Here is a 23,601-nt window from a genome sequence, read left to right on the forward strand (position 1 = left end):
CTCTCTCTCTCTCTCTCTCTCTCTCTCTCTCACTCCCTCTCACTCTCTCTCTCTCTCTCTCTCTCTCTCACTCCCTCTCACTCTCTCTCTCTCGCTCTCTCTCTCTCTCTCTCTCACTCCCTCTCACTCTCTCTCTCTCTCTTTATCTATCAATTACCTATATATATATATATATATATATATATATATATATATATACATATATATATATACACACACACACACACACACACACACACACATACATACATACATATATATATTAGTGTTCAACTCAAAGTGACCACCGTTGGGATCTCAGAAACTATGAAATTTATAAGAAATCTCAAATGGGGAAGATTTTACTACGTATATTAAAAATGCAGTAATATCATTTTTCAAATCTTTGCCCTTTTTATTTATTTTTTTGGTAGAAGAGAATAAGGAAGAGATAAATTGTCTTAATATATTAACACAATTTATCTTTGGTATTTTTCTGTAAACGCAAGTGTTAACGGAGTTACGGGCTAAAAATTGTAAAATAAGTTTTTTCACCCTATTTTGACAATGTTAGAAAGGACAGAAAATAACACTCAAAATAAGAATAACTTTTCACCTTGTAGATTTTCAGAAATGTATCTGGATAAAAAAATTCCTACCGGTCTCTTGAATTTAGGCCTAGAAAAATCAAGTAAAATGTATGCGATTAAAAATTAATGGGAACTTAAATTATAACTTTTTTATTTAACTTTATAAAACTTATTAAACTTATTATTTGTGTGAGAGATAAGATTACTTTTTGGTTTTTTATTTGATTTTTATATTGTGATCTTGATCAATGCTTTTTTGACTCGTAATTGTGTACATACTTATTTATGTTTATTATATATTTATGTATACTGTATAAGATACAAATCTTGTATCATATAAGAAACATAGCTTATGTAAATTTACATACACATACACAGTCCTTTGAGGGATTTCAATAGAAATCTCTCTCCACAAATAATTTTTCTGGCATTCAAATTTACTTATAGTTCCGATTGTAAATTCAACAATACGGAAAAAGAAAAAAATAATAATTAATTTTAGTGTTTATATTGTAATTTATTTTTGAAAAAAAAATAACGTGATTCACTTGCTGTATATAATCTAATTGGATTTATGTAATCGGTATAATTTGGTGAAAACATATTAATGTATGTATGAAGGTTCGTAGAGTGATGAATCGCTTCGAAAACTCAAATTAATAACTGCTGGAATTTATACCAAGATTAATGATTATGTAAATCAGTTTAGAAGGTGTACTCTCAGTAACTACCACATTGTATCAAATAACAGATTTAATTTATACAGCAAATATAATATATAATATATATATATACATGTATATGTTATATATTATTAATGCCGACGAGCCCTCGCTAACACAACCACACACACACACTAAAGTGAAAATGTTTAGTGAGCTGATAACTTATAAATTTGTTTTATTCTTCAGAAAGATAACTCAATAAATTATTATAGATGTCGATCAATGAATATTACATTAAAAAAAAACATAAAAAGTAAAAGGAATTGAATTGAAAAAATTTAGTTTTAGAAAATGTTCTTGAAGACTACAAGAAAAATTTCAATCAATCGTATTTATTAAAAATACGATTTATCAATCATATTATTTTAAAAAATCAGGTCAAATCTTAAAATAAAAATACAACTAAAAATACTCTGTTATCTTATAGGTCTGTTCAATATAAGATTCAATTTATTTTTTTATTAGACAACAAACATAAAATTAAAATGTGAATTTTGATTTATTTGTCTGAGTAGGTAGTGTTTCGTTATTTCGTGCGAAAATCCCGGATTCGAATAATCTCGATTAGGTATGGCATCTTTTCATACGCTAACAATTTCCAACGGGCTAATAACCATACCTATTGTCCACCGCTCTTTAAAAACAAAAAATACAAGTATTTAAACGTAATTGCTAAAAAAATTATATTAAAAACGATTTACAACATAAACACTTTCACAACTAAAAACTTTTCCTTTTAATTATCATTCTTTGATATTTGTTAAACGAATCAAGAAAATCTAGACTAATACCTCTTGCTATCCAAGAGAGTCGATTAGTCTTTATCTTTATATCTTCGCCGCATCTGCCTGCACGGCGGACAATCCATTCTTATTGTGCCAGTCGGTGCCCAGCCCTTCAAAGGAAGATCGCATGATTTTCCTAGCCTACCTTTATGAAAAGATAGTATTTTGATTTAATCTTCATTAAGTTTTAATAAATGATCTTCACAATATTTATTACGTAAATCAGCTTTAAATGAATAGAAAGTCCATAACAACCGTGGATGAGCCGTGCTTTAAAAAAATGTTATTGTACATAACGGATCGTTTATGCGAGGTATAAGTAAAGGAAAATTGAAAAATTATGTTTAAATTAGAAGAGAAGTAATAGTTTGTATAATAGATGAGGGAATTAAAGGGCGATGAGAAGAAAAGAGTAAGAATAATATAATAATATTTTAGAATCGTAGTTTAGTTCCGTACACGCCCTCAGCGTTTCCATAGTAACACTGTTAATATTTATTTATTATCATTGTACTAGAAAAAAGGCGCCACGAAAATGTTACGTAATTTATGTTTAAGTACACATGATTTTGTTAAATGTTTTTGCCAATTGTAACTAAATAACGTTCATGAATTTAGCGTACTAATAACAACTAACTACAACTTTCACAACGAAAGCTTCAAAACTCTGAACATTTTTAGCTGTTTCTTGTTGTAATTTTTTAACACAGCTTTAACTCAAATTTTTTCCTTTTTTATCCCCAAAGCACAAATATAGTTTTAGATAAATCGTTCGTATGAAAACATATAAATCGTTTGAGAAGTATAAATCGTTCGTGCGCTGAGCACAGCCGCCCGACGCACCACATGTAATATTTTAATATTATATCATTTTCAGACGTTAAATAATTTTTAACGTAGAAAATGATATAATGTTATTTCTATGTAGTAGAAATAACAAAGATGGACCACTGAATGTGAAAATAGGAGGAGAAAAGATTATGGAGGTAGAAGAATTTTGTTATTTGGGAAGTAGAATTACTAAAGATAGACGAAGCAGGAGCGATATAAAATGCCGAATAGCACAAGCTAAACGAGCCTTCAGTAAGAAATATAAGTTGTTTACGTCAAAAATTAATTTAAATGTCAGGAAAAGATTTTTGAAAGTGTATGTTTGGAGTGTCGCTTTATATGGAAGTGAAACTTGGACAATTGGAGTATCTGAGAAGAAAAGGTTAGAAGCTTTCGAAATGTGGTGCTATAGGAGAATGTTAAAAATCAGATGGCTGGATAAAGTGACAAATGAGGAGGTATTGCGGCAAATAGATGAAGAAAGAAGCATTTGGAAAAATATAGTTAAAAGAAGAGACAGACTTATAGGCCACATACTAAGGCATCCTGGAATAGTCGCTTTAATTTTGGAAGGACAGGTAGAAGGGAAAAATTGTGTAGGCAGGCCACGTTTGGAATATGTAAAACAAATTGTTAGGGATGTAGGATGTAGAGGGTATACTGAAATGAAACGACTAGCACTAGATAGGGAATCTTGGAGAGCTGCATCAAACCAGTCAAATGACTGAAGACAAAAAAAAAAAAAAAAAAAAAAAAAAAAATAATAATTTTTGTTTAATTACAACAAAACGTTGTAAGAATTAAAACAAAATTCAATCAGTATATGCAAATATCTATTCTATCTTAATTAATTTATTCTATAATTTTTATGTAAAAAAAAAGTGAGTACACTATAGAATCGATTTCTACATGCAAATCGAGTCTAAATTTATCCGGCTAGCCTATTAAATGATAAGTCCTGAAAGACTCACCCGATCGTATGATATTTTTCCTACCGTATTAGATTCAACAAATTTATGATGACAGTTCATAAAAGAGTCGGTCAGATTACAGTTAACTAGTGGAATAATCCGACATCCCTCCGGTCATCAGTTTTTATCTATTTACCCGGAGGCGAGACAAGAGCCTCCCTTGTAATTTAAAAAACTTAAAAAAAAAATAAATTATTTAAAAGTAATATAAATTGTGTCAATGAACGTCAATTTAATAGGGTTATTTTGATAATTAATGAAATACCCGTTGTGTAATCGAATTATTGAGACGATTTTGCTGGCAAACGTATTGCTAACCAGAGTACAGCATTAGATGCAGGTAACTAAACTTTTACTATTATAAATATAAACATTAAAATTTTCAGAACGTGTAGTCGTTGTAAGCATATGTTTGCTAAACGTTTAGTATCATTGTTAATTTTTAATTCTATTTTTCAATTAATAATTTCAATTTTTAATAGTAATAAAACACATAAACAGTATGTGTATATAAAACTGTTATTATTACCGCTAGATTTTTCTTTCTTGGTTCTTTAATTCATTGTAATCTTTTGTTTTATTAATTATTTGTTTCCGAGTTATTTTTAATTTTATTTGTTAATTAATATAATTTATTTTCTTTTGATGCAATTTGCACGTGTTTTTAAATAAAATAAGGAAAGTGCTTAGAGAACCATATAGCTATAAAAATAAATCATACAACAAAAAGACAACCGTATAAAATAAAAACTGAATGGTTACGTTTTAGAGAAAAGAAATTTCTTGATAAATTATAGATTCTGTTCATATTTAATAAATGGATAATCTGAACATTTATTTGCCTTTTTTAAACCACTGTTATAAAAATATTCACATCGTATCTATAATAACCAAACTCTTATTTTCGGATATTATTATTTTTCAGCAATAAAATAAATATTTTTTGTTGTAGAAAGGGATTTTTTTGTAGGAGGGAATTGATTGTAAACGTCCTCTGATGAAATTAAACAGCTGATAACTATCCGTTATCTATTTTTTCCACATACAAATAAAACTTTACTAAAGTCACTTTACATCAGAAAAACGGATGAGCACAAAAGTTTGGAAAATTATTAGGAATCGTTTATCAACATTCTAAATAAATCGTCCATCTTTCCTTTTCTTTCTTTTTCCTATTTAGCCTCCGGGAATAACCGTTCAGGTATTATTTCAGAGGATGAATGAGGATGATATGCATAAATGTAAATGAAGGGTCTTGTACAGTCTCAGGTGGACCATTCCTGAGATGTTTGGGTTAATTGAAACCCAACCATCAAAGAACACCGATATCCACGGTCTAGTAATCAAATCTGTATAAAAGTAACTGCCTTTACTAGGACTTGAACGCTGGAATTCTCGGCTTTCAAATCAGCTGATTGGGGAAGTCACGTTCACCACTAGACCAACCCGGTAGGTTAAAAAAAAAAACATCCCCCTGTCCTTATTTAAAGTAACTTATTCTGAAAAGTGTTGAATAAAGACTAATATTCCACAAAGTAAAGAAATGTCGGGTCTCTGGTCACTACACATGATCATCAATTCCATATTGCAAGTCTTAACCAAGCGACTGCGCTGTTAAATCGCTTGTTCAACATCCAAATATAGTCCAATATATTCCCCAGTGCTTGACCAACACATTTAGAAAATTTAAAAAAATAATTATTTTTCACCTCTCAACTTGTCCTGAGTATCGTTATCCTGAAACTTCCTTTTAACGAAATCTCTTTTAATCTATGAAATTTATGAAATTTGAATAATTTAAATCGTATAAATTAAAATATTTAGTATTAAATTTCCTTTAAAACTTGTCCCATACCTCTTTTTTTATAGAAACAAAACTTATACAAGTATTTTTATCTATTATCCAATTATTTAAAACAGCAGAATTTGATCTCTTAATTTTTAACATCTTCCTTCATAGAAGAAAAAAAACGGCAGTACTCTTACGTAATCCAACTATGCTTGGATACTCACATTGACAGACTCCAAAACTATCTTACAAATTCTCGTCCTTATATTTTCAAAATTTTTACTTCGGAACGTAGCTAAATACCACAGCCGTAGCTGATATTTTTAGTATAATATTATATTCATTTAAATCTTGTTTTTCTTCTCATTTAAAGACTTGTATTTCATTTCCTCTCACTATAAAGAATAAATAGTCAAGAAATTATTGCATCATTTCGGTGGACTTTTTCCAAATGTCTCGTCTTTGAAACAGCAAATCTAAATAGTTACATAGATTAGTACGTATACACGTACGTACGTACGTACAGACGTCACGCCGAAACTAGTCAATATTGATTCAGGGATGGTCAAAATGGATATTTTCGTTGAAAACTGAAAACAGAAATTTTTACTTCCTTTACTACAGGAAGTAAAAAGTAAAATATATCGAAAATGTTCGTTTTTGCACTTTATGTTAAAATTGATCAAGAACTAACATGTGCTAATAGAATTGTGCCGAATTTGCTTCTAAAGTATGGTAACAGACAACTCTGAATCGCCAAAAAAAGTTGATGATTTACATTGAAAGAGAAATCCTTGAAAATAAACATAAATTTATCTATTTGTGAAAACCGAAATTACTTTCTTGCCAATCCCAATAATCTTACATTACAATCTCAAATTCAAATATTAAATTACAAATTAAATTTCAAATTATTACTTGTTAATATGTAATGATAAACCTTAACCCTCAATTTTTATAGTAGTAATAATCCATTTAAAACTATGAAAAGCTTTTTCCAGATCAATTAAAACAAAAAATGGAGAAAAAAAATTTCTTCATAAAAAAAAGTTTATCAGTAAACTCTAATGTGTTTTTCCGATGTATAGTAATTCTACCTTTCGATATTTTTGTTGATTTTTTTTATCTGCGGTATAAATTGAAAAAAATAAGTACAAAAATGTAATCCCTTTAATGATTTTTTATTATAAAAATGCAATAACTTTTTAGTTTGTCGTTTAAAAAGTTTTTTTAATAATTTTATATTAAAGCATTTCAATATCAAATATGGAATATAATGTACGAGAAAATGGAGTGTTATTTAAGTAGAAAATTGGTCAAAATCAACTACTATAAAATCACCTTTGATAACAATGAAGCTATTGACTCGTTAAAGTGGTAATCAAACATAATACTGATAACCCTTGAAAATTACTCGTAAATTAATCCAAAACTGAACTTCTCTCATCATGCAGCCAAACTGATTTACTTCATTATACAGTACAATGAAGTAACTATAATATACATATTATAAGATAAAGGTATAGGTATCCAATTATAACCATTACTGTTGCTAACCAGCCTTTTTTCCTTTTAATAAAATCACTTTAAAATGTTATTTTGATGTAATCTTAAAAATAAACCCCAAATTGAAAAGAAAAATAAATCGCGTTTTTCATTCAACTTATATGAAAATTGTGAAATAAAATAACGTAATGAATGAATAATAATTGTTTTTAATTCATTTTAGTATATATCAATATATCATGTATTATGTTTTAAAATAAACAATAAAATATATATCCTGTATTTTATGAAATGGGACCCAATTAATATTAATAAAAAAAGAATACTTTTATTGTATAAAACAAACCAAAGTGAGTTATATCAACATAAGAACGAGTGAATATAAAAAATTCCACGAATTTTAATTAAAAATAATAGTGAAATAATTTAAAAGTGTTTAATTTTAAAACGGTGTGTATTTAATTTGATATTAAATTACTGTACATCTTTGTGGAAGTTCTGCAAAATTAAAGGAAAATAATTAAAATTAATTAAATTATCTAGGTTTAAACACGCTATTTATTTTTTATTCATTCATAATATTACAAAATACGCTGGCTACTTAAATTACTGAGAAAATAATATATTAAATACGTTATTCGGCGAATTTTTCAATCCCTGAAATTGTTTTTAACAATGTTATTTTTTTAATTTTAGGTATAATCATGATTATATATATATTTTTATTTCCTCTAATTATAATTAAATTCACCTCATTTATCTACTATATAATATACATATATATGTATGAATAAATTAAAGAGCTATGCCAAACAATCTATTGTTAAACAATCATCACTCGAAGGAATTAAGGAAACTATATATATAAGAAAAAACAAAAAATAGAAAATTTGTAAATAATTGTAATAATAGTAGTAAAAATTATTATTTATAAATAAACACTAGTTATGATGACACAATTAGTAATGAGATATTTGTAACACTAATTTTATAAAAAGATAACAATTAAAAACAACTGTTTTTATTTTAAACAATTCAGTTAGAAAGAATAAATTTAGTTTAAAAATATCTAAACCACTGAAACCTTGAATTCAGTATCCAATTTATATAAGGTGGCCGTCGCTACCGTCGTGTCACTGAAACAACTCAACGAAGTTGTCTCATCTAAATATGAAGTTTCATTTGTTCAGATATTTTTAAACTAAATTTAAGCTTTTAACTAAAATGTTCAAAACAATACTTGTTAACATATATTGTTTTTGTAAGGATTATTTATCTATCAGTTAATTATTATTATTTTTTCTATATTATTTATTTATAAGTGAAATTTTTTATTTAGATTTTTTCTTTGAGACTACTGATTATAAAATAGTTACAAAAAATAAATAATCACTATTATCTTTTCTGCTAAGATCACTATAGTTTCTATTTTGAGTATCGTTTACCTTTCTTAGTTTCATTCTTTAATCACATGCTGACGCGTTTCAGAACTATTAACTATTAACTATTATTTCTGAACCGAACCGAAAGAGTAGTGGTGTTGTTGGTGGTGGTTATATTAGATGGAATGGTTCCGAAACGGGTCATCTTGACTCGTAGGACAAGACACCCCCCCGTCCGTTCCGAGCTCTTATGAGCTTTACCAAAGGACATCTTCGAAACCTCGGCTTTTGACATATTCCAGTCGTCCTCGGCCAGACCCACCGGATTCTAGTGGTGAACGCGTCTTCCTAAACCAGCTGATTTGGAATTTGAGAGTTCCAGCGTTCAAGTCCTAGTAAAGTCAGTTATTTTTACACTGATTTGAATACTAGATAGTGGATACCGTTGTTCTTTGGTGGTTGGGTTTCAATTAACCACACATTTCAGGAATGGTCGAACTGAAACTTTACAAGACTACACTTCATGTACACTCATACATATCATCGTCATTCATCCTCAGAAGTATTATCTGAAAGGTAATTACCGGAGGCTAAACAGGAAAAAGAAAGTCCACCTCGGCCAGGATGCTACCGATACGAATTCCACGAGTGACATTGCCATCGGTGTACTACTATTTAACGAACTAAAAACAAAACACATCTCACCGAGTCTTTATGTAAGATTGAAAGGAGCTAACTAAACAAAGAAATTGAACTACCTATTCGTAGAAGGTAAAAGTGAGTTCAACACGAAACATAAAAATACTACACGGAACAGTAACAACACACTAACATTGAAACAACATGTGATAAAAGAGTGAAGCTAAGAAAGGTAAGCAGTACTCAACATAGTAACTATTGATTATGATTGTTTAGTAATTGAAATGGCCATCTATTTTTGGGTTTAGTTTACCAAACACATATCTATTAGAAGAAATTAGATTCATTCGATTAGCACGTCAATGGCTAGCTGGGATTTTTGTGCATCTATCAAATACTAAATAAAGTTCTAGCATAGATATTAAAAGAGAACCTATTCCCTCCCACTATCTGTACTAGAGTTAAAGGTGGTAAAAATGACTAATATCTTACATGTAACATAACAGAATATTTCATTTTTAAGACAGCCAATAAATTTTTTTCATTATACGTTTATAATGGGGTTTGGAAGTCCAACAGTTATTTTCCTTCTAGTTTTAAACTCAAGTATTATATATTCGGATCCTAAATTAATCTTCTGTTTTTTTTTTTTTTCATTTGTATCTTCAATATCAGTTTGAATGAGAATGTTTTTTGACCCAAAACATTGCTTTTTTGTTATCCCGTAATTTTTGAAAATAATTTTTTTCCCTAAAATATGAAGAATTTTCGAAATTTAAATACCCCAATTTTTTTTTGTATTTTAAATTAGTTTTCTTATGAGTGCGTTATAAGAACTCCTCAACGTGAATATTAAAAGGAGAATATCAATGAAAAAAGTTTTTGTATATACGAATAGATTATACTCGTAGATTTTAAAAAGAAAAAATCATAATCTTATGTAGGACGGTTAAATCCAAAACACTATATGGTGTTTGGATTTGATTTTAGTGAATTTATAGAAAAAGTATGGATTAATGAATCTAAAAAATTCAGAATTCTGAATCTGTTGTGTAATATTTTTTGTTTCCAACCACATACCTTACAAGTAACTATAAAATAATGATTAAAACAATAGTCGATTAATTGGTACAGTACAATTAGTAAAACCTAGATAAAACAACAAAATGCACATGTTAATACAAAAAAAGCTGACAACACAGTTGTGGGACTTTCCCGTCACGCGGATTTTTTCTGATACAAGGCTTACAAACACATACACACACAAAACTTAAACTGATTTAAAACATTTATCATTTTATTTAAGTGTAATATTTTCTGTTTATTTAATACAATGATTCTAACTAAAGCGCGTTCACATATCGTATTTCATTCGCGTGAGTGTGGTGATACTTTAAATACTTTTTACACCTGGAATTTTACTTATTTATTTAAATTCTACCGCTCATTTGTGACGTCACAACGTAGCAGACGACTACAACAGCTCTATGTCAGTGATACACCAGCGCTCATTGTGGTGAGAGGCGGTACTATTGACGCAGTATACCATCTTAGTCAGTACCTTATTTAAATCAATTTTTGGGGTGGGGATGCGAGTTTGCAAAATGTTTTTTGGAAAAAAATTATCTTTTTAACAAATGTGCCTAAGAAAAATAAGACCTTAATTAGGCGAAATATCGAGGTACTGAGCGACTGAGTGACCTTGCTCTATAATATCACCCCCTTGACCTTTTAAATTGAAAATTTTATGGCTTCAATGTCCCATATATAGTAATAATCTGACCAAGTTTGGTCAAAATCGATCCAGTAGTTCTGGAGATATAGGGTGATTTACAGTGCGACACCGAACACACACCTACATACGGAAAAATTCCATCGGTATTTTGAGTTACTTAGGTGTCAAAAAGTCCAAGACCCGGTGAAAACCTCATATGTCTTAATTGGACCTATTAGAATACTTTAAAATTGAAAAAATAAAAATAAACTTTTATTTTTTCACTATAAATTTATATATTTATAGCGTAAATTAATAACATAATTTGTACTATAAAATAATATTGTACAATACAAATAATCAAGATGTAACATCTTAAAATATTATTACCTTGTTAATTAATATAGTAGATTCATTTAATGTAGATACAAATAAATCAATAATTTAAGTTTTGAAATAAAGTATCTTTATAGAAACACCTGTATCTGAGATTAACAGCAAATAGAGAACGTCAGTAAAATTTTAAGAGGTTAATTGAAGAGAAAAGTATTTACTTAAAAAATTAAAAAGTCTGTCTTATTAATTAAGGTTTACAAAGCAATAATATTGTTATGATGTTATTACTTTATAATTTAGCTTGTAATTAAATGTTCCATTTTAAAAAAAAATTGGAAATTTTGATTATTGGTAAAAAAAAAAAAGATTTTGGTTTATCGATTATTAACAACTTATTAAGCCGCTCTAATCTTCCTTATTATTTATGTTTATCTCCACTTAAATGAATAACGTGACTGGGCCCCTTATAGTTGACACAATCATAGACTTATGTTATCAGGGGCAGAGAGGTTTCGTGCGGTAACTGACTTTGTGACAAGGATACTCCAGCACAAAGCCAGGAAGGAAGGGATGGTGAGGGGTTGAGGAACAGCCCCCTGCGGAGCTGCTGTTCGTCTGCAGATGCGGATGGGTGGCAGTGATTGGACACTGGGACTCTCTTATCCCTTTGCAAAAAAGACCCAGACCCGGTGCGAGTGCACTACACAGGGTGCTCTCACTAGAGGCATTGGTGTCAAGATTGAGACCCAGCTTCTGTGGTGGAGTCCAGGAACGACATAGTTGGGCTTGAATACCCCGCCCTAGGGGTTAGAGGCAGGCATGAAAAGATTAACCTGTGGACTGACCTGTTGGAATACACTTATGGCCGGCAGATGGTGAGGCCCGTTTGAATAGATACAACCCCCCCTGGGTTGTGCTTTGCTTTGTTGTAGATCTGCCTCGTAGGGTGAAAAAAAATGAATAACTTAACAAATTACGTAGATTTTAAATCACTTAATTATATTCAAAAGAGATCACATTTAGAATGACTTCCATCCTCAGATAACCATTTTTTTATTACTATTTTTTAAATAAAACAACATCTAAAATCTTGTAAATATATAAACATCAAAGAATTAGTATTCTTAATTTTCTAAAAACATCTAGATAGTACTATCTTAAATTTTCTAGTAATTTTTATTATCAAATTTTTTGCTTTCTCAACAGATTAGTTTTGATTATTTTCATTTTATTAAAATTAAAACATAAATATATTTTTTTTACAGGAATCAAGTAACTAATGAACTCGGTGAACAGCAACTTCATTTACTTCCAGATAGTGCGGTTAGTGGTAGTACAAACTCAGATACTGGACCAAATAGAACACGTGGACAAAAACTAAGTGCAAAAAGACTTGGATCTGTGTGGAGACATGCAGCTGGAGAACAAATAGAACAAGTTAGAAGGACTATAACTCCAGAAAGTGTAGCAGAAGAAAGTGTTATGGGTAAGTTAAAAAATGATAATAACATAAATACAAAATAATAATATATAATATAATAATAATAATAATAATAATGGTTTTTTTATAACAGTTTCTGTTGTAACTTTAATAATTTCTGTTGTGACTTGTTTAATAATTTTAACTCCATTAGCTTCATATAACGTCATATGTAATGCTTATTTTACTTATAAAATTTATCATGGCATAAAAGCTTTAAGTAGGGTGATTTTATTACGACTTAACTACACCCATTACCACACAATTACACAGAGATTTTTAATATAAATCATAACATTTGTGTATTTTGATCTAATTAACTAAACATTTTTATTTAATTATTTTTAATTAAGTAATTTAATATTAAAATACTCTTTCTTTTTATCCGAGTAAAAAATGATGAGAAAATTAAATAGTACTGATTTTTAGCGTACTGTCAGTTGTCAGACGAGTACCCCTATTGTTTATAACCTTATCACTATGCAAGACCCATTCCTTCTTTTAATTAAATGTTCTTTTCAGCACCTTATCTGATATCATTACTTACTTCTCTACTAACTTATTTTTAATGATCCTATGTCATCATCATTACTTTTCTATTGGTATTATAATTCATCAGTTACTCACTGATGCCTGTAACAGATCAATCGAGTTAAGTTCAATATGCTATGATGACATTGAAGGAGTAACATTAAAGTAAGATGATAAAATAAAATATAGCAAGAATTTGCGGAAAATAGTTTAGTGTTTTTACACTGACATTTTATTTTCTGATAAATAGAATTAATCTGAAGTCTTAAAATGCAGTAGAATCATTGCCCCTAAAATGGAAGCTAACAAAAATGTCATGATTGTAAGTTAAATCTATTCTTTCAGATATAAAAGCAAGTAGAGATCAATACATTCAAACACACATATACACACAAACATACATATAATATAAAATGCATTGTAAGTCAGATGCTGTAAACTAAAGTGTTTATTGATTGGTGTGATATTTAGTGATTTTGATACTCTCATATTAGTTCCCATCCCATAATGAGTTTTGTTTTATAATGAGTTTTGATAATTATAAATTAATAACAGATAAATGTGTTAAAATTTGAGTTAAAATATGATTGGTTTGACCTGGCTTTGAACTATGGTCTTTCTGCTCAAAAAGGCTAGTGGTAACAATCTACCCCACTCTAACATTTACTAATGGTTGTGGGTGTTCTGAAACTAATCTAACAAAAAAATTATATTACTAAGGAATAATAAACAACTAACTTTAACCTTATCAATAAAAGTGAGAAGTGACTAATTATCGGTTGCTTTCTTTACTGAGACATTTTTATTGTTATATATTAGCATTCCATTGATATTCAATTAGTATTCTAAATGAGAATTTTATTTTTCTTTACCAAATAAAATGGTTGTAAAATATATATAATTAGTTTAAGAAAAAGCAGCTATGATCAATCCACTTGTACTTCATATGTTTTATATAAGTCACAGTTATATGCAGTAGTAATTCCTAATCGAAGATCGAAAAAAAAAAATTTTAAATCACCAGGATGAAGAAGGCCATACAAAAATTTAATAATGAATAAAGGAAGTTTAACAAAAAATAAAGGGTAGTGAATAAAGGAAAGTTCATGGGATAAATGAAGGAAGAGTATAGGTACAAAAAATTTCCAATAGAAATATAAAAATATTTTTAAAGAAGGAATTATTAAAATAATATTGAGAAAGTATACCAGTCAAACAGAATATTATATGATGTTATCATAGAGGTTCAAGTTGAAATGAAAGAAGATGAAATAGAATCGGTAATCCTCTAATTTGGAGAAGTTTACAAACAGTAAACGATATGAAGGATGGCAATGCTGTAGGATGAAATGAATTACCAATAGAAATGATTAAATGTTTCATTGAAAATAGAAGAAATGGTGAAACTGTGTAACACAATCTACAATAATAGAATATTGCCAGAAGACTTTTCCTCCAAAAAGGTTGGTGCAATAAGATTTGATGATTACTGATAAATTGCTCTAATTTCACTTGTAGTAAAGGTTCTTTACAGAATTTTGAAAAATGGAGAAAATTTTTATAGAAATACAGTATGGATTCAGAAGAGAAAGAAGGACAAAGAATACATTTGGGCTAATAAGTAATATTGGTGAGAGGTATGTAGAAAGATATAAGGAAATAAATGTGCGTTTTATATAGATGGAATAAACCATTGGAAATAATTTAAAAAAATTTATGGGAAAGATATAAGACTAATTAAAGAATTCTGTCTGAATCAGAAGACAGCTTTGAAAATAAATCTTATGGGTCAAAGTAGTTTGATCTAAGAAAAGAGAGGGCAAGGCTGTTGCCTATTATGAACCTTTTTTATTGTATATCTTGAAAATGTGATAAAATAAATGTTCCAGAAGAAAGATAAAAGAACTAGTGGAGAAGAAGAAATTAAATTGAAATAGACTTGCACAGTAAATCGCTTTTGTAGGATATGGTAGAATATTTAAAAGATGAATTCTATGACAGTAAGGAATAAAACTGAATTTTAGAAAAACTAAATTAATTAAACAAAGTAATAAACAGTGATTAACAGAAAATTAAAGCGAGTAAAAACAAAAATAACAGTGTTTGAGAGAAGTATTTAACAGAAATAAATAATTATGTAGTAAGATTGAGTTAGATTTAGATCTTTAAAAGCATCATACAAAATTTTATCTTTGGTTTATATTTCTGTGTGGATGTAAAACAAAGACAAAATAAAGAGAAATAGAAAAGCTGGAAGCAATTGAAATGTAGGTTGGGAAGTTAAAAATTAAGAAGTAAGGAGGAGAGTGAACAAGAATGCAAGCTTGATTAGAACAGTGCATTTTAGTAAAGCTAAATGGCTTGAACATAATGTAGAGGAGAAGGACTGATTAGAATAGCAGAAGGTACAAGAAATAAAAGTTGAAGATTGTAGACAGTCCAAAAGAAAATATCTGTAAAAATATTAAAAGTTTATCTTGAAATGGTGAAGAATGGAGATGAACATGGTGCAAGGGACCTGCCTATTGGCAGATAATGTAATGATAGTGTAAAGAAAAAATTTAAGTGTTATATTTATATGGAAAACAATTTATTTTATATTATCTCCGTTTAGTTGGAAGAATAATTAGTGTTTTTGGATGACATAAGGTTAATAATACAAAAATGTGGATCTTTGTCATTTTTTTACTCGATAATACCATCCCTTTTATGTATTACAACAGCCAGAGAATTAATATTTAAATAGTTTTAGTCTAAATTGTTGAATTATTACAAAGTTTTAGAAATGATTTATAATTACTCCTATGCAAAGCTGAATTTATATTGCTTAATGGGATCCATAATGTTTATTTTGTGCATTATATTATGCTTACAACAGCACTGGATAAAGAGGAATACTTATTTAAACAAATAACTCCGATAATGCAATTATTGTTCTAAAAATTTAGAATAGACAAAGAGAATGTCGGTTGATTGTGTGAAGTCGGTTGTTAAAGATATGTATTGTTTCAATGACAAATGACCGTTCTACTGATACATTGAATAGAAAGTGTCAGTAGAAGCTTTTGTCTGTGACAATCACCATTTCCATTATTGAAAATCTCCTGATTTTGCTATTGCTCACAGCTCATTCAATCAATATTATTTGTGATTGATTTTCTCTTCAGTGTCGTTATTTCATACCACAAAACATGAAACAATTGAGATGTAACCTAATTTTAATTTAATATTTTCTACTTTAATATAAAGTGTACAGGAGAAAAAAATTCATTAATCATTTGTTTATTTTTATGATTTATTTCTAACATTGTTTTCATTATCTTTTATTTAACTAATGCTTTTTATTCCATCTGTAAGATACACTGCTTCATATAATTTATATATATATATATATTATATATATATATATAGACTTTAATTAATAAAGTCTTCTAGCTTTTATATATATATATATACATACACCAGCTTTTTGGGCAGCTAAAAAGTAACTTACTACAACCCCCCCCTTCTAACATTTTTTATAACTGAGATAATAATTGGATGTGATTTGTGGCATTCTTCCTTTTACCAAGGCTAATTAACGTATTTTTCACTTTATTTAATTTTGGGCATTGTGGGAGGGGGATGACTCAAAAATTTCTAACAGGACCAATGGTCATTTGATATATCATTTTAAAGAGCTTGATAAGAAGAGAAAAATAATGATATAATTAAAATAAATTCTGATCATCCAATCCAAAATGGCAGCCACAATGTGTTAGTTTCAGATACCTTGAACTACGGTTGTATGCTCCCCTTTAATTTTTTTTATATTTGAAGTATTCCGATTGTCTCTTTGAAAATCTCCGATAAGAGATGCTAGATCATTAAGCCCTAATTTAGAGTATTCGGCCTTCAAGAGTGGTGGGGGCAGGGACGGCTCAAAAATGTTAAATGAGACATATGGTAATGTGATACCTAATTTTAAAGGTCATTGGGAGACGAGCAAAACTGTATCAAAAAATTTTAATTCTGTCTATTTAAAATAAAATGGAAACCAAAAATGTCATTATGTTAATTAAAAATTGAAATAACATATTTATTATTAAAAAATTAGTAAATTAATTATTGTTAAATTATTTTTAAATTCAAGACTGTAAGCTCAATTGAAAGAAGTATTTGACAAATGTTAATAATTAATTTTTTCAAAAAAAATTATGAGAGCACACAACCGTAGTTTTAGCTATTTGAAACACACATTATTCGTCGCCATTTTGTATTGGGTGATCAGAATTTAGTTTTAATTGTATAATTTTTCTCATCGAGCTCTTTAAAGTGATATAATGAATAATCACTGGTCTCATTTGAAATTTTTAAATTGCCTCCCAACTCCCGCCGCCAAAAAATCAGAGGAAAATATACTGTCCCCTGTTCGCGACTCGATTAGGAGATTGACAATTTAGAATGTTTAAATAATTACAGTTCATTGGTTTAAAAATCGTATCGAACTTAATTAACACTGGAAATTCGCTCCTTCACTGTACTCCTCTAGAATGCTCTCGCTGATTGGCACTCGCAGACTCACACCACAGACTCTCCTCGCTGGGCTGATGTCGTAACGTCTCGCAAGACTGGTTCACCGAACTCCACAGAACTGATTTTTAAATGGTTTACCCGTAGTATTTGTATTTCTATCTTCTTTACCTGCCGGATCGGACCTAACTCGAAGAGTGAGAACGATCCACCGAGTCCGTTCGTTCTCATGCATTCCTTAACCAGGTCCGGTATTCTTCTCACGGTACAAACATCTGTTCATTGTGTGTCAGAAGGCAGTATTACAAAATACGATTGTTAATCGGACCTCTTACCTGTATTAAAAGGGTTCCTTTTACTCCTTTTCTGGATTTCTCTAATTATTATATTTTCGACTCTTTCATAATAATTGGTAGGAATCTGTTACTCAGGCCCGGTATATCGGTCTTGTTACAATACGTTCATTGAAGAAACCCTTCGGTGCAAGGAAAATTTCCGCAGACTTCATCCAGTTATCTCAATTATAAAAAATTTGGAGGGAAGTTTAAAGTAAATTAAATTATATATACACATTTTTAAAAGTACATAAAATTTTATGTCACAAATAACTACTGATTTTTTTCATATTTTTTTTAATTATTATTATTATTATTGAATTATTATTTATTGTAAAAAGATTTTTTACAATCAGTGGTTAATAATTGTTAATAAATCAATATATTTTTAATTATAAATAAAGTTACAAAAAAGGAAGTGACGTTCTGATTCGAAGCGATGTGCCTTTCTCTTGTAAGATCCATATATTTCATTAATTAATTTTATTGAGCAATAACTCTGGAACCAATAAAAATAAGTAACACTTACGGAAAAGTTCAAATTCCAATTTTTTTAGATTTCAATAGTGGAGGTGTACAACTAGATGTTACAACAGTCCTAAACCCAAAATTTCAACATTTACGTATAATAGATTTAGAGTTATACGAGATACATACGTACAGATGTCACGCCAAAACTTGTCAAAATGGGTATTGTAAATTTAAAAAATTAAGTTTACGGATAACTTAAGAAATCTGATTTTGACTCTTTATAAGTTTTTATGCTTTACACCATTTTTATCGGTTACTAATTTTTTTTTTTCATTTTTTACGTTAAAAAATATATCAAACCACAACTTCATCTAACAGTTGGTTTTCGATGAATTTTGGTATAGGTTCATTTTCCCGCTAAGCAAAAATCATGGTAAAATTCTTTGTTATCCCTAACTTAAAAACAAAGCCTTTTCCGGACACATGTTTATTATGAACTTTTTTCATTATTTTCAACAGAGAAATACAGCTGTAAAATTTAACAGCATTCTTCTGGAGCACTTCTCACACTCATCCTGTCGCTCTGCGTGCGCGCGCGCACATGATGTATTAATATTACTTATTTGACAGATGTAAGGAATTTCTTTATTTCCACGCTTTAACGACGCTTTTAATCTCAACCAATTATTTGCTTTACATATTTTAATTCCTTACAGTATTTTTACCTTTATTTTAATTTTTTTTACCATTTTAATTAACCCCAGTTACCTTAATTCAAAACTCATCAAAGAAAATCTTCTTTCAATTAGAATATTCCTCAAAATTTACTTTTTACTTAATTTGACTGTCATTAAAATTCTTCAGGTATTTCTGTTTTAATTAATCAAATCGAATTATTTGCAAATACTTCGAAACGCCATGTTTTAAAAGTCTTATCCATTTACTTATAATGTTCCAATACCGTTATCTTAAATTACCGCAATCTACATAAAAGTTTTAAAAATTTCTTCCTAATGGATAAATGTTTGATAAAATAAAAATTTTATTTTATACGAAATAATCTACATTTATATACATTTAGGGTTGTCTCTGTGCGTGCATCATGCAAAAACTGATGGACATATTTAATAAAAGTTTGCAGATTTGTATTTTAGAGGCTTCGTCATTATTTCCAATTAAAATTATCACGACATTCATAATGGGGGGGGGGGGAGGTTAAGATACTAAATATAATCATTAAAGCAAAAAGGAATCATTTTACGTCTTTATATTCCTGTTACCAAGATAACAGAAAAAGATCTGAGTTCAGATGTATAAACTAATCATCTAATCTGTAAAATATTTAATATTTGATTATTGTTATTGTAATTAGCTTAAATAAGCACATTTAGTGAACTTTCTTGGGTTTTGATTATTTATTTTAACTGTAAATATTGGCTTTTAAAAAGTTAAAGCATAATATTATATATATTATGTATATATTATATAATGTTTAAAGTCCACATTAGCACTTAAAATATATCAAATTTTATAAAAGAAATGTATGATTACATTAAAAAAAGATACCTGACAACAAAGTTGTAATACTTTCATGGCATTGAGTATTTATTTTTATAGACTGGAAAAATAATTATACATGAAAAAATTTACCTAAGTTTTTTTTTTTTTGTGGTGGGGTAATTTATGATGAAGTTTTATGTAAAATTATCATTACATGTTTAAATGAACCAAAAAAATTTACAAATTCAAAAAATCGTTATTTTTAAATTTTTTCTGCTCCAAACCTCCACAATCACATTCCAAGAATTTTGTTTTATTTTCCTACGTTTACTCTGTTTACTCTGAGAAATGTGCAACCAATAAAAAGTTACATAAGATTTATTTTTTGAGGGTGGAGGTGAATTATAATGAAATTTGATTGTAATATTATTATTGAAAGTTATTTAAACTTTTAATACTATTAAAAGTTTGTGAAAACTGCAAAAAAACGATAATTTTAAACTTTGATTGGCTCCCCTACACAGAATATTGTCTCCAAAGTATTTTTTTAATTTTTTTTTTTCTGATCGCTTGCACTACTACTGTGCCCAGGAAGGCATTTAAAAAATTCGATTAAAAAATTGCAATAAATTAAAAAGATAGATTTTTTGAAGAAGGGGCAGTTTTGGGACAGATTTTTGTTGAAAATGGAAAGAAAAACGTGGATGCATGTATTGCGCTTAATATATAGTGAATTATGTCTGCAAGATTTTTGAAAAAATGAACCACCAACCCTGAAGATAATGACCCCAAAATTTTATCTACAAATTAACCCATATACACGAGTCTCTGTACAAGATTTCATCAAAAGTTATTAAGCTTCAAACACGCCAAAGCATGAGCATTATCATCCCCCCATTTTTCTTTTCATAGTTTTTGGGGTCCGTAGGTCACGAAACTTCAGGAAAACCCATACGTCATTTTTTGTGTAATTACCATACTTTCCTTCTTGCAGCATAGCTCTAGAACTATGATGCCAGGAAAGTAATAAAGGACTAAAGAATTTGGCAAGTCCATTACTAACTTTCCTAACGAATTACCTGATCATATATGAGTTCTGACACCCTTTACCTTTTTGAAATTCCAATCGAAGCTTTAATTTGCAATTCACATTTCGAATTTGACAATTTTTAGTTCAATCAATTTCGAGTTAGATGTGCGCGTGCACAGACACATTCCATAAAAATATCCACTTTTTAATTTATTTATTTTTCCGCATTTCATAACATACTTATCCTCAAAAATGGAAAGGCAGTTTGCCAAGATCATTATATCTTCCCGTTGTTATACTATCCTGGTATATTATAATCAATAATGGAAAGTAAAAGTAAAAATTTAGTGATAATGGAACCTACTTGAACACAGAAGCTACAGAAAATTTAGTAATTAGCATTATTTGAAAACTCATTGATAGCGTATAACTGATATTTAGTTAAGGGGTATTATTCCATTTTAATTCAACAAATGATCAATGCATCACTATTTTTGATTTTGATAAGTACTATTTTTGGTATATGATAAGACTCACCGTGTAGTGGTCAATTTTTTTTTTAATTTAAAAAAATTTTTTTCTTGAGAAATATACTATTTTCTAACTCGCCAACAGGTAAAAACAGTCATTTTCGTCTATTTCTCCATGAACTATATAGCATTCTTATGTTAAGCCGTACAGAGGATCAAAAAGTGCTTTTTGGAAAGAGTAAAATTGGAACTTCGTCGAAGTGTACTTAAAATTCATTTTGTTACAAACCAAATTTTGTAATGCTAACTGAATTTAAGTTTACTTATTGTTGTTTGTTTCAAAATTTTTGTCGAAAATAAATAATGAAGGGTTCAGGATAACAGTCCTATTGTTTTACCTTTTAACTCTTAGGTACTATTAGTACTTATAATAAAAAAATTGGACTGTTATCGAGTGTCCTTCATTAAAAAAAAATTGCCGCCAAATCGTAAGATTTTGAAAATGTCCCATTTTTGGAGCCAAAAAAGAAACATGTGGGACAGGTGACAAAAATCTGAAATTTTTACAGTAGTAAGTACTTTTTATTTCATTTAAAACCGTCTAAAATATTTTTTTCTTACTGAAAGGTCTTGACCCAGATGAAACCAACAAAACCGCTAGAAACACCGTTTCTTCTAACCGTAACAACTTATCCAAAAATAATGATATGTATTTTTTTCAGATTATAAAATTTACAACTAAACTCTCAATAGAATGGAAAAATTTATAATTAATAAATAGTTAATTACAGAATGTTAAATAATAATTACAAAATGATACACTTCAAATACATTATGAAGTTGTTCAATTCACTTTTACCTTATTTTACTCCTTTTAATGGAAGTTATGAATAAAACTTACATTTTTTTATAACAAACTTAATTAAGTGCACCTGCTATTTTTTTACTGAGTAGAAGAGATGAGTGGTCCTCTCATTCATCTTTGGTGTATTCTTATTTCCTCTTCCAGTAGTTGATGTAAAAAGCTCTGAAGGCGTGAGAATCTTTAAAATACTTTCCAGTTGAACCAATGTTTGATTATCCCTCAATGAATTCTTGAATAAAGTACCAGGACCCTGCGGATGGAAAAGGTGTATTCGATATTCCTCATCATTTTCATACATATATTGACTTAAACTGACTTTGCATAACCACCATTAGCCATCGTATACGCAGCAGACATAATCTTTCCATTTTGACTTTGGTAAACCTATAAAGCAATCAGAAACACTAATATCCTTGTGTACCGACACTAACGTAAATGTTTCTGATTCAGAGGCCGCCCGGGCTTTCAGAATATATTTTTGACTCGTTGGACCATAACCGTGAAAGGTTCTTGTTTCTAGGACTGTTGTGATTACCTGATAATGAGAACTGAGGTATTCTTCAGTCTCTTGAACATCTTTATTAGAGCAGAAAATAAATTTTATGTTTTAATATTGTGTTTGCAATATTTTTACATTTCAGAAGGTGTAACAATTTGATTGTTGATTGTTCTTTGAAGGCTTGCTTTACTCAGTCCTTTTTACAGTTCCACCAATACCATCGATGGTCCTTTTCAATGGTATGAGGCAAAAAAAATGCCTCACAACTCCGATTTCAAAATGTTGTTGATGGCAGCACAAATTTAAGAATTTTTTTGTTTTTATTCTGCGCTGAGGTGTCACAAAAATAAAAAAATTGTTTAACTTGTGGTAACAGTGTTTTTACTTTATTTATAACATTCTTTTGGAAGCAGAAAAACGATGTAGTATTGTGCTTCAAGTACTCACTAATCACACAGTAGCTTTGGCTTTGTAATTTCCTTCTTTTTAAAATATATGAGAAATGAATGTATTGTGGCATAAGTTTTTGACCAGTGATATGACTGGATTTCATCCTGTATCAAAAAAGGAAAATTTTGAGGGAAGTCTCCCAATTAAATACTTTTACCCTCCAACAAGTTTTCCTTTTTAATATTCAGGAAATTAGCTTGTTTCTTTGCAA

At 29.0% G+C, this 23,601-nt stretch overlaps 1 protein-coding gene across 5 annotated transcripts in view; it reads left to right on the forward strand.

Annotated features, from left to right (window-relative positions):
- The window catches only part of LOC142325503 (1-phosphatidylinositol 4,5-bisphosphate phosphodiesterase epsilon-1-like), a 1,691,101-nt gene that overhangs the window by 1,035,666 nt on the left and 631,834 nt on the right, over positions 1–23,601 (forward strand). For all 5 annotated transcript variants that reach the window (XM_075367353.1, XM_075367348.1, XM_075367349.1 and 2 more), the window contains one exon: positions 12,513–12,733. In XM_075367353.1, the coding sequence (XP_075223468.1) occupies positions 12,513–12,733 (221 nt within the window). The remainder of the gene's footprint in view (positions 1–12,512; positions 12,734–23,601) is intronic.

This window comes from Lycorma delicatula, chromosome 5, assembly GCF_047948215.1.
Source record: "Lycorma delicatula isolate Av1 chromosome 5, ASM4794821v1, whole genome shotgun sequence".
NCBI lineage: Eukaryota > Metazoa > Arthropoda > Insecta > Hemiptera > Fulgoridae > Lycorma > Lycorma delicatula.